At 45.0% G+C, this 12,697-nt stretch overlaps 1 protein-coding gene across 1 annotated transcript in view; it reads right to left on the bottom strand.

Moving 5' to 3' along the window:
• Positions 1-761: 761 nt before the first annotated feature.
• The window catches only part of Gmeb1 (glucocorticoid modulatory element binding protein 1), a 44,339-nt gene continuing 32,403 nt past the window's right edge, over positions 762-12,697 (bottom strand). The window contains exons 7-10 of the mRNA XM_059255084.1: positions 12,285-12,416; positions 11,244-11,381; positions 6,417-6,539; positions 762-1,579 (exon numbers count right to left, since the gene is read on the bottom strand). Of these exons, the coding sequence (XP_059111067.1) occupies positions 882-1,579; positions 6,417-6,539; positions 11,244-11,381; positions 12,285-12,416 (1,091 nt within the window). The 3' untranslated portion in view covers positions 762-881. The remainder of the gene's footprint in view (positions 1,580-6,416; positions 6,540-11,243; positions 11,382-12,284; positions 12,417-12,697) is intronic.

The following is a 12,697-nucleotide window of genomic DNA, read 5'->3' on the forward strand; positions in this document are numbered from 1 at the left end:
AGCAGCTGGTCGGCATGAGGAACTCTGCCATTCCTGGAGTCAAGAAACCAATATGATGGATGGCCTTGGAGCCCCACCCCATGATAGCCACAGTCCAAGAACTAGACAATTTACACCACATCACAGTCTGCAAAGGAATGGACTAATAATCCTCGGCGAGGAGGGCGAGCACTTTGACAAGGCTGGGGGCAAGGTGAGCTATCCCAAAAGCACAGCTGTGACAACCCCTTGATTGCTGTGTGGCCTTCTGCATATCACTGGCCTCTTCTCAAAACGGTACCCAACCCTCAAAGAGCTTGAGGGGCATCGGATGCACCTCTGGAAGATCATTCCTTGCCCCCTCCTTGTCAAAGGACTTCCCGCTTTAAGCTGCTGATGGCATGCTGCTCTCTGCTCTAAGCAGAGTTCAACTTCCTTTTGTTTCAGAGTTTTGCATTGGCCTCTGAGGCCATATCCAGGATACAGAGGCAAGTGCATTTCTGTATCCACGCGAGAGCTGGTAGTCTTCCGGTGTCAGGTCTGTGTTCCAGAGTTTGGTCAATGCATCTTTACAAGAGTGAAACCATGCATGTGTATACAAACAGACTATTCTGGAAAGGGTTCTTGGTTACTCTGACACCTCCCCTAAAAGCAATACCTTCCTTGGGGGAAGATGAGTAGGACACCGGATGACCTGTTCCTAACTTCTGGAAAGGTAGCTTGATCTGTCCATTTGTCAGTGAGGGGGTAGGAGGAACCCAACATTGTCAGTTACAACAAGATTTTGTAGTTTGTTTGTTTTTTTAAAAAAAAGGTTCTATGTGGAAATGAGTGGGACAATGATAAAAATAAACATAATTAAAATCCCAAACCAAAACATAGCTCTCGGCCCCCATCCCCAGTTAGTCCTCCAAGACCACAATCTCCACATTGTGGACTTGATGCTGGTGTTCTTCCATCTCAGCCACCACTTTCTCCTCAGTCCTCAGCTCTGTCTCCAAGATGACGGCTTTGCCCTCAGTGTCTTCAGCCTCAGGGTCTGGGGCCGGGTCAATCTCGATGATGGTCTGCCCGTCCTCCGAGGTGCTCTCAACAGCCTGGATTGCTGAAGTCAGGCCGGACTCCATGGCCACCAGCTCCACGGGGCTCACCATGGTGGCCATATTGCCCAGGGTACTCCCATCCTGCATAGTGGTAGAGCTTAGCAGTGCCAAGCTCGATGAAGGGTGGATGGTCACTGTGTCTGGTGAGCTGCTCTTGGCAGAGGAAACCACTGTGGCATAGCGGAAGAGCTGAGGGCCAGAAGGCAGCGTGTGGACAGTCACAGGACTGGAGCCCTGGCTAAGGGTAGCCACCGGAATATTGCCCATCGAGAAGGACTGCCCCACGGGGGTGATGGTGATAGGTGAGATGACAGTGAACTGAGGCTGCTGGACAGGAGAAGGGCTCAGGACAGTGGTGGAGGCTGGCCGCTGGAGCCGGGGTCTTTTTGGAGGCTTTGGGGTGCTCACAGGCATTAGTACCACATTTTGAACCGTCTGAGATTTCAATCTAGGATCTTGGGCTTGCTTTTTTTGCTCTTCCAACTGCCGTTCCAAGTCTACGGGGGAAAAAACAAAACAAAACATACAAACAGCTAGAGTTTGTGGAAAGAAACCATCTTGGGGACACTAGCCAGGGGGTCAGGAGACACAGGGTCCTGTCAGTAGTCTTACACTGTGTAGCCTCAGGCAAGTCACACCACTGTTTCCCAAATGACCTGTGGAGATGACTTTTTTTTTTTTTTTTTTTTTTTTTTTTTTGGTTTTTCGAGACAGGGTTTCTCTGTGTAGCTTTGCGCCTTTCCTGGAACTCACTTGGTAGCCCAGGCTGGCCTCGAACTCACAGAGATCCGCCTGGCTCTGCCTCCCGAGTGCTGGGACTAAAGGCATGCGCCACCACCGCCCGGCTGACTTTTTTTTTTAACCCTTCAGTAATTGCAATGAATGGCATGATTATGGGCAGGGCAACAGTTCAGAGTCTTTTAAAACTGATCTTACTTTACTCAACCCAACATGCTCCTCTAACAAATTTTTCACCTCTTGGCAAAATACAAATCAAAGAAGTCTCACATGGTCTTTTTCCTTTTCACAAGTATATGATTTACACCTAGGGCCACAAGCATACTAAGGACACGCTTTAGCATTGAGCTACATCTCCTAGTATACACATATTTTTTTAAAATTTTAAATTATTTGTATGTGTGTGCCTGTACATGTGCATGTGTGTGCATGTGAGTGCACACGTGAGTGCAGGTGCCAGGGAGGGCATCAGATACTCCAGAGCTGGAGTTATAGGTGGTTGTGAGCCACTAACAGAACCAAGATTCTCTGGAAGAGGAGGAAGTATACTGCTAAATGCTGAGCTGTCTTTTCAGCCACACTTGTATCTATTTTCAACTGTACATAGTTATGAGGCATAGTCTAACATTTTTACCTTTTTTTTTTTTTTTTTTTTTTTTGGTTTTTCGAGACAGGGTTTCTCTGTGTAGCTTTGCGCCCTTTCCTGGAACTCACTTGGTAGCCCAGGCTGACCTCGAACTCACAGAGATCCGCCTGGCTCTGCCTCCCGAGTGCTGGGATTAAAGGCGTGCGCCACCACTGCCCGGCTTCTTTTACTTTTTGTGGTTTGTTTATGTGTATAAGTGCACATGTATGAGCATGTATATGTGGATGCACGTGCAGACAAGAGGACAAACAAGTGTCTCTCTCCTTCAAGACACAGTCTCTCATTGGCCTGCAACTTACCAATTAAGCTAGACTGGCTGGCTCCCTGACTGACTTACTTTATCAATTAAATCTATCATTTAAGAACATTTAGGGCTGGAGAGATGGCTCAGAGGTTAAGAGCACTGCTTGCTCTTCCAAAGTCCTGAGTTCAATTCCCAGCAACCACATGGTGGCTCACAACCATCTGTAATGAGAACTGGCGCCCTCTTCTGGTCTGCAGGGATACATGCAGGCAGAATACTGTATACATAATATACATAATAAATAAATAAATCTTTAAAAAAAAAAAAAAGAACATTTAAAGCCGGCGGTGGTGACGCAAGCCTTTAATCCCAGCACTTGGGAGGCAGAGGCAGGTGGATCTCTGTGAGTTCGATGCCAGCCTGGGCTACAGAGTGAGTTCTAGGAAAGATGCAAAGCTACATAGAGAAACCTTTGTCTCGAAACACCCCCCCCCCAAAAAAGAAGAAGAAGAAGAAGAAGAAGAAGAAGAAGAAGAAGAAGAAGAAGAAGAAGAAGAAGAAGAAGATTTAAACCAGCCGGGCAGCCGTGGCGCACGCCTTTAATCCCAGCACTTGGCAGGCAGAGCCAGGCAGATCTCTGTGAGTTCGAGGCCAGCCTGGGCTACACAGTGAGATCCAGGAAAGGTGCAAAGCTACACAGAGAAACCCCGTCTCGAAAAACCAAAATCAAACAAAAAAAAAACCCAAAAAAACAAAAAAACAAAACAAAACCAAACTTTGGGCTAGAGAGATGGCTAGGTGGTTAAGAGCACTGGCTACTCTTCCAGGAGTCCTGAGTTCAATTCCCAGCAACCACATGGTGGCTCACAACCATCTTTAATGAGATCTGATTTGGTGCCTTCTTCTGGCCTGCAAGGTCACATGCAGGCAGATCACTGTATACATAATAAATAAATATTTAAAAAAATAAAAATAAAAAAAAAATAAACCAGCCAGAGTGGTGGGGTAGTGGGGTGGGAGGCACATACCTTTGATCCCAGCAGAGGCAGGCAGGTCTCTGTGAGTTCAAGGCCAGCCTGGTCTACAAAGCAAGTTCCAGGATAGTCAGGGCTACACAGAGAAACCCTGTCTTGAAAACCAAAAAACAAAAACAAAACAAAAGTTTCCAATAGTGTATCAGTCCTGGATTAGGATAAAGGACAGAGTCCTCCAAGCTTCGCTGGCCAGTCTGATGTGGCCTTGGGTAACTCTTCCTCCTCTCAAGTCCTTCTGCAGGAGCAGGAGAGGGCGGTCATCTTAACAGTGGGGACCGACGTTCAGTGAACAGTTTAAAATGGGAACTGGGCTGGGTGGTGGTGGCGCACGCCTTTAATTCCAGCACTCCGGAGGCAGAGCCAGGCGGATCTCTGTGAGTTTGAGGCCAGCCTGGGCTACCAAGCGAGTTCCAGAAAAGGCGCAAAGCTACACAGAGAAACCCTGTCTCGAAAACAAAACAAAACAAAACAAAACAAAACAAAAAAAACCAAAAAAAAAAAAAAAAAAAAAAAAGGGAACTGGATAAAACTAACCCTCAAGCATGCTGGGAACGTAGCTCTGGACAGAGTATTTGCCTAGCATGAAGGAAGTCCTTGGTCTGATCCCCAGCATGGGGATGGGGAGGAGGGAACACTTTAAAAACCTCAACTACTATCCCCTTCCCTGTTTTTGCCTTAAATGGCCCCTCAAACTCAACAGGGAGCCAAGGATGGTCTTGAACTTCTGTTTCTCCTGGCTCCACCTCCCCACTGCTGGGATGACAGCCATGCATCCCTACACCTGACCTTTTCCTAGAAGTTGTTGGCATTCACTTTGCAGGGAACAGGGGTATGTATCTGTGCAGCACACCTGTGCCACCACGTGCACTGGCCATCAGAAAACAGGCTGCAGGAATCTGTTTCCTCCCGCCATGTGGGGTCCAGGCATCAGGTCATCAAGCTTGGTGGCGGAACCTCCACCCTCTGAGCCATCTCACTGCACTCTTTTTCTTGAAAGACAGGCCTCTGTCATGTGACTCAGGCTGATGATCTCAAGTCCTCCTGCTTCAACCCCTCAACTGCTGGCATTATGGGTGTAATACTCAGCTTACTTATTCTTTCTTTCTTTTTTAAATAATTCTTAAAAAAAATTTCTCATTTTGTGTTTTTTTGAGACAAAGTCTCTCTATGTAGCCCTGGCTGTCCTGGCACTCACTATGTGGACAAGGCTGGCCTTGAACTCAGAGATCCACCCGCCTGTGCCTCCCCAGTGCTGAGATTCAAGGCGTGTATCACCATGCCCACTCTTCTCCTCTCTTTATGTTTGACAGTACTGGCAGTTGAACCCAAGGGCTCTGTATAGTGAGTTACTCCATAGCTTTCTCTTTACATTTTATTTTCACTAAACTGTCCAGGTAGACCTTGACGTTGCTATATAGGCCAGGCAGACTTTGAACTCAGTCAGGCTCTTCCTCCTCAGTCTTCAGGGCAGCAGGGAAGACACAGGGGTGCACCACGAGACCAATGCTAAAGTGATTTTTCTTTCCTTTCGAATCCTGACTGACTGGAGGTAGTCTGCGGTATTACTCAAAGGCTGCTCATCCACACCTCTACTCAATTTACACTGTGAACCTGTTTTATCTCCCCCTAAAATTATTCTCATACTCTCTCCTTCCCTCTTGCTATCCCTTGTGCAGTGGTTGGGATCAAATCCAGGGCACTGCACACGCAAAGCACACGTTCCACAATGGAGCTATGGCTCCATCCTCCGAATCTTCTCAGTTCTCTCCAGGTCTAAGGGAAAAGTCCCTTTCTTTTCCACCACATCTACAAACCCGACTGTTTTTTTGTGGTTATTTGTCTCTGCATCTGTTTTTCTTTAAGTTCCTTAAAGACCCTGAAGAGACAGAGACTATTTTATGCCATATTGTAGTTTTTTGGGTTTTTTTGGTTTTTCGAGACAGGGTTTCTCTGTGTAGTTTTGGTACCTGTCCTGGATCTCGCTCTGTAGACCAGGCTGGCCTCGAACTCACAGAGATCCACCTGGCTCTGCCTCCCGAGTGCTGGGATTAAAGGCGTGCGCCGCCACCACCCGGCCCCATATTGTAGTTCTAAACCCTTGTTTCGAAATGAACAAAGTAGCTGCGTTAAAAGACCTAGGTGCTCATAGTTTCTGACTACTTTGTTTACAGATTTATTGTTTGTGGTGCAGGGATGTGTTTGTGTGGGGGTGTACCCATGTGTGTGGGTACTGGAGGTTTTCCTTGGTGACTCCCCACCTTATTTTTTGAGACAGGGTGTCTCACTGAACCTGGAACCTCAATTTGGCTAGGCTGGCCAGCCAACGAGTTCCAAGCATCCACCTGTCTCCTTTTCCCCAGTACTGGGACTGCAGATGCATGCCCTGAACCTGAATTTTTCACGTTCGTATTGGAGATTCAAATATGAAGTCCTCATGCGTACAGGGGCAACATTTTACCAACTCAGCCAGCCATCTCCCTAGTCACAATTTATGACTATGACAAACAATGGAAAATGTACAAAATCTATAGTTAGCCAAAAGAGCCCTATCAATAATGTAATAAAAGGAAAGCTGATGGTGTCTCCTGCCACCAACTTTCCAAGATTATTAGAACACCTAGTGACACATCAACCCTTCAAACAGCACTCAAGACAAGCACATGCCCACGTACCTGCCAGGGTGTAGAGAAACTGGCCCTCTCCCTGATCCACTTGCTTCCGTCTGTTGTCCAAAACTCTCTTGACTGTGTCCATTAGGCCAAATGTATGTGCCACATTGTTTAGAACAGCAGCATCTATTTGAAACAAAGCACAGGCCTGAAGAGTCTAAACAGCCCCCTGATGTGATAGTTATCGATCTGAAAGAACCCAGAAACCCAGAGTGGTGCTGCATGCTTGTAATCCCAACACAGGAGATGGAGGCAGTATGATCAGTAATTCAAGGCTAGCCTAAGCTATGGAGTGACTTCTAGGCCAGCCTGAGCCTCTGATTTGATCACAGCTTCTCTCACTCCCAACAAGGATAAGAACAAAGAAATTATGGAACTCTCTTAAACACATTTCAGTAATTGTGGTGGTGGTGGTGGTTTTCAGAAAGGATCTCATTGCCCAGGCTGGCCTCAAACTTGCCCAGGATAGCCTTGAACTCCTACTTCTACAACTTTAGTTCTGGGATGATAGGTACTTATCACCATGCCTGGCAGTTTATTTATTTGTTTGTTTGTTTGTCCCATTTTGGTTTTTTGAGAGAGGGTTTCTCTGTGTAACAGCTCTGGCTGTCCTAGAACTCCTTCTGTAGACTAGACTGGTCTCAAACTCATAGAGATCTGCTTGCCTCTGCCTCTTGAGTGCTGGCATTAAAGAAATGGATCGCCACTGCTTGGCTAGCGAGTTTTTTTTTTTTTTCTTTTTTAAGATTTATTTATTTATTATATAGACAGTGTTCTGCCTGCAGGCCAGAAGAGAGTACCAGATCTCATTATAGATGGTTATGAGCCATCATGTGGTTGCTGGGAATTGAATTTAGGACCTCTGGAAGAGCAGCAGCCAGTGCTCTTAACCTCTGAGTCATCTCTCCAGCCCTGGCTAACAAGTTTTTTATGGCAGATTTATCATATGTATTTAATTTTGGTTTTGTAACACACTGGAAGATCTTCCTACATAAACAATAAAACAGGGTATGACACAGTGGTAGGGTAGTGGCAGCATGCTGTTCCTATCCCAACCACTGCAAAGACAAATAATAATAAATAATCTTAAAAAAAAAATCCAGGCATAATGGTGCATGCCTTTAATCTTAGCACTTGAAAGGCAGAGGCAGGCAGATCTCTGTGAGTTCAAGGCCAGCCGGGTCCACATAGCAAGTTCCAGGATAGCCAAAGCTATATAGTAAAACCCCATCTTAAAACAAACAAAACCCCACAAAAGGTAAACAATAAAAACTCTAAATTTTGCATCTAGTTATAAATTCTGACCCATGTTTAGAAAACAGGATGGTAAAATCTGGGTGTGGTGATGGACAGCTCTAGCCCCAGCTATTTGAAGGCTAAAGCAAGACAATTTGAGACAGCCTGGGCAACATGGTGAGACTCCCTTTCCAAATAATCTAATAGGCCGGGTATGACAGCTCATACCTGTAATCCAGCATTTGGGAGGCTGAGGTGAAATCACTGTCTGGAATTGAAGGCCAACCTGGGTTATAGATGAAACTTTGTCTCAAAAAAAACAACCAATAAATGGCTGGGTGTGGTGGCACATACCTTTCCCAGAACTCAGGAGGGAAAGATAACAGTAAGGCTAGCCTGGTCTACATAGTGAGTTTCAGGACAGCCAAGGCTATGTAGAGACGCTATCTCAACAAACAACAACAACACAGGCCCTACCTATCTGCACCCTCAGCCTTACCAATGCCTTATCCATTGCAACAGTTACAATGGGTTTTCCCATAATTCTGTGTGTGTTTGTGTGTGTGTGGGGGTGGGGGGTGGGGGGTGGGTGTGTGGGTGGGTGTGTGGGTGTGTGACAGCCCTGGACGTCCTGGAACTCAATTTGTAGACTTTGTAGACCAGGCTGGCCTCAAACTCACAGAGATCCGTCTGCCTGTGCCTTCCAAGTGTGAGATTAAAGGCGTGCACCACCACCACCCAGCTTCCTATAATTCTTTGTAATCACCAGACATTGTCACTCCAAGATCTTTGATCTCTCTGCGTGAAAGTTTCTTTCTCCCAGCTCATTACATGCCTAACTTCTAAAATTCAGATTCTTCTCAAAGGTCAGTGCCCTCAAAGGCCTTTCTTAACTACTATGAAAACAGTCACCTTAGCTTTCTGTATTATCTGCTTGTGTTACATTCCAAGCACACATTTACACCAGGGTGGGAGTTAGCTCTGTGACAGAGCATTTCCTTGGCATATGCAAAGCCCTTGCTTTCATTTCCAGGGCCCAAACAATAAGTAAACAGGGCCAGTGAGAGGGCTCAGCAGGGAAAGGTGCTTGCTGCCAAGCCCAAAGATCTGAGTTTGATTCCTGGGACCTGCTTGATAGACGGAAAAAACTGCACATTGTCCTCTGGGCCTCCACATATGCACTATGGTATGGATACTGCCCTCTCCCAGAAAAGAAATGAACAAACAAACAAATAAATGTAAGTAAAGGTGGATTTCCTGGCTCAAGCCTCTAGGCAGCACTCAGCAGGGGAGGTCAGAGGATGGAAATTCAAGGTTGACCTTGGCTATATAAAGTCAGAGGACAGCTTGGGACACACGGGACACTGTCACAAAAAATACACATTGAAGGGGGGTAAGGTGGTGCACAACTTTTTGTTTTGTTTTATTTTTCGAGACAGGGTTTCTCTGTGTAGCTTTTGGAGCCTATCCTGGAACTCACTTTGTAGACCAGGCTGGCCTCGAACTCACAGAGACTCACCTGCACTTGGGAGGCAAAAGCAGGAGGATTCCTGGTCTACACAGTGAGTTCCAGGACAGCCAGGGCTGTTACACAGAGAAACCCTGTCTTGAAAAACCAAAATAAACAAACAAATAAACAAGCAAATAAATCTAAAAAGAAATAGAGTAAGAACAAGTCAAAGAAGTCAGTGAACATACAAGCTATGAGGCCTCATCATAACCTTATTTGTATGAACAAAATACCCTTTATACTCAGTACAACAGCAATAACCTTGAGAATATCTAAAATAGCTGTAAGTGAACACACAGTTCACAAGGCCTTAAATTAATAGACTGTGAGGCTAATCTAAACCCTGTGGATTTCACCTATCTCCAGATTATGCATGTGTTTCATGTGCATATGCATATATGTCTATATGTACATACATTACACATATATCAAAATAAAGGTAAAAGGAGGATGGGGAGAGAGTGGTTTTTTGGCACAACTTAAAAGGACAAAGCAGACATTTGGGAGTGCTGTATCCCAGCACTTGAGAGAGACTAAAGGAGGGGATCAGGTGTTTACAGCCTGTGATACGAATAGAATTCAGTGCCAGCCTGGGCTACGTGAAGTCCTGCTTCAAAACAACAGGGGGTAGGGAGATGGACAGCTGAGTGGTTAAGAGCACACACCTACTGCTCTTCCAGAAGACCTGAGTTAAGTTCCCAGCAGCCACATCAAGTGGTGTACAACTGCCAGCTCCAGGGCGACTGACACCTCTGTCCTCCACGAGCACTTGGATTCATGTGCACACACCCACACACAAACACAGACACACATAGACATGTGTGCTAAAGAGTTTTATGTCACTCAACACAAGCTAGAATCATTTTGGAAGAGAAAAACCACAATTTAGAAAATATTCCCATCAGAGTGGTCTGTGAGCAAGCCTGTTTTTCAAGACAGGGTTTCTCTGTGGCGCCCTGGCTATCCTGGAGCTCTATAGACCAGGCTGGCCTCAAAGTCGGAGATTTGCTTGTTCTTCCTCCAGAATGCTGTGGTTAAAGGCATGCACCACCACCATGGCCTAGCATGAAGCATTTTCTTTCTTTTTTTCTTAATTTTTATTTAAGTTCACTGGTGTTTTGCTCGAATGTATGTCTGTAAGGGCGTTGGATCCCCTGGAACTGGAGTTACAGACAGTTGTGAGCTGCCGTATGGGTGATGGGAATTGAACTCAGGTCCTCTGGAAGATCAGTCAATGCTCTTAACCACTGAGCCATCTCTCCAGTCCATGAAGCATTTTCTTGACTGTTGATTGATATGAGAGAGTCCAGCTCACTGTGGGCAGTGTCACCCCTTGACTGGTGGTCCTAGGTGCTATAAGAAGGCAGGTTAAACAAACCATGAGGAGCAAGCCAGTAAGCAGCACTCCTCCATGGCCTCTGCTTAGGTTCCTGCCCTGTCTGAGTTCCTGCCCTGACTTCCCTCGGTGATAGAGTGTGACCTAAAAGCATATGATAAATAAACCCTTCCCCCTCATACACCCAAGCTGCTTTTGTTATGTTGTTTTATCACAGTAATAGAAACTTTAAAAACAACATTATTAAAAAATAAAAATAAGGGCTGGAGAGATGGCTCAGAGGTTAAGAGCACTGACTGCTCTTCCAGAGGTCCTGAGTTCAATTCCCAGCAACCGCATGGTGGCTCACAACCATCTGTAATGAGATCTGGTGCCCTCTTCTGACCTGCAGACATACATGCAGGCAGAACACTGTATACATAATAAATAAATCTTAAAAAAAAATAAATAAAATAAAATCTTTAAAACAAGGTTGACCAAACTAAAGTTTAAAACCCAGTTAATGAACAAAGTAAAGTAAATCTAGCGCTATACCTCAGTAGAAGAGTGCTTGCCCAGTATGCTGAGGCCACATTAAATCCCCAGGACCACATAAATGAACAAAACACTGTCAGGAACCACGACAAAACGATGACTTAACTTTTATGAGCTTTACTTTTCTTATCTGTAAGACGAAGATAACGATACTGTTGCCTCGCAGTTGTGAGTATTCAAAACTGAAGGCTATTACCAGGCTCAGTGCACTTACCTGTGACCTGGAAGGGAGCCTGGAGGAGCCGCTGCTGAACGCCCCTGAGCAGCTCTTCTATCTCCTTCTGTATATTACAGACGACCTCCTCCATCAACCCTACATCAGCTATTCCTTTCCAGAACATCAAAGTGTCCTCTGGTGCAAGAGGGAGAGGAGACAGAAGGTAGACAGAGATATTACCCAGATGCCTCAGCACCCGTCCATAATGTTAATTCCAATTCGAAAGGATTCTGTTCTAAAACATGGAAGACTGGCTGCCTCCAGGAGTTGGTACCTAATTATTAGCCTCTTCAGTCACTAGGGGCTTGGGATAATTGCCTGCCTCAATTTGTCATGCCCTTGATTTGTTATGATTCTGGCTATCAAAACAGACATCTCAGTCCAATAAAGATATTCAGTTAAATATTAAACAGGCATTCAATATTTAAGACTAAGTATTACTTGAATAATTCAATTTTAATTTTGCTTTCAATTAGATAAGACTTAATTTTATAAAGGTTAGCTAATAAAGATATTAAGCTAAATATTAATTAAAGATATTCCCTCTAGTTCTACGCTAAACCAAACAGCTGGGTGGGAGGGCCTGCAGGTTTCCCTAGGGTAGTAGCTAAGTCTCTTCATGTATGTATCCAGCAAATAGCAACAGTGTCCAACAGGCAACAGATATTTATTAAATGAATGATGAGAAGGGAAAAGTGAGGAAGCTTTTCCTGGTCCCCTCTAAGGGAATTAATAATCATATACTCTATGCTACTTGCTACCTAATTTTTCCTTCTAACATCTCCAAGTTTGATTTACCTAAGAAATGACCCAGAGATGGGGACAGCTGGTAAAAGAAAAGCATGGACAATGGAGTCAAACAACCAAACACTTCAGCTCTGACATGGACCACCTTAAATCTCAATCCCCCCATGTGTAAAATGAGATTTAAAAGGAGATGATCCCAGTTATAGTTAGCACTCATCTTTTTGCGGAAGACAAGCAGACATAAGAAGAGGTCCTACACCAACAGGAAGACGGGGCTACACAGGAAAGTACCTGAAATTTCTTCCGATTCTTTTTTGATGCCCTCCTCTGTGGCCATGGTGACAGCGGCAGTGAGAGCCGAGTTCCACTCCAGCCCAGCCTCTTCCATGCTCTCCTCTGAGATGGCAATCTGTGTGATGTTACCTAAGCAGGGTCCGTTAGAAACAAAGCCATCAATTTTGTGAGGAAAAGTCAGTATCCTCTCTCATAAAGACAGAAAGACCATGTGATTTTTAGCATGCTGCCTCTTGCCTAGTGTCTAATATTTTAAAATCTAGATCTCTAGGTAAGTCAGGATGTACACAGAGTTTTCTAAATAAAACTTGCCTTTCAAAGAAAAAGCTTTTTACTTTTTTCTTTTTACTCTGAATAGAAAAAGAAAAAGAACAGAAGTCTGCTTCCCAGGCAGGCAGATTTTTTTTTTG

This window comes from Peromyscus eremicus, chromosome 2 (assembly GCF_949786415.1).
Source record: "Peromyscus eremicus chromosome 2, PerEre_H2_v1, whole genome shotgun sequence".
Taxonomy (NCBI): Eukaryota; Metazoa; Chordata; class Mammalia; order Rodentia; family Cricetidae; genus Peromyscus; species Peromyscus eremicus.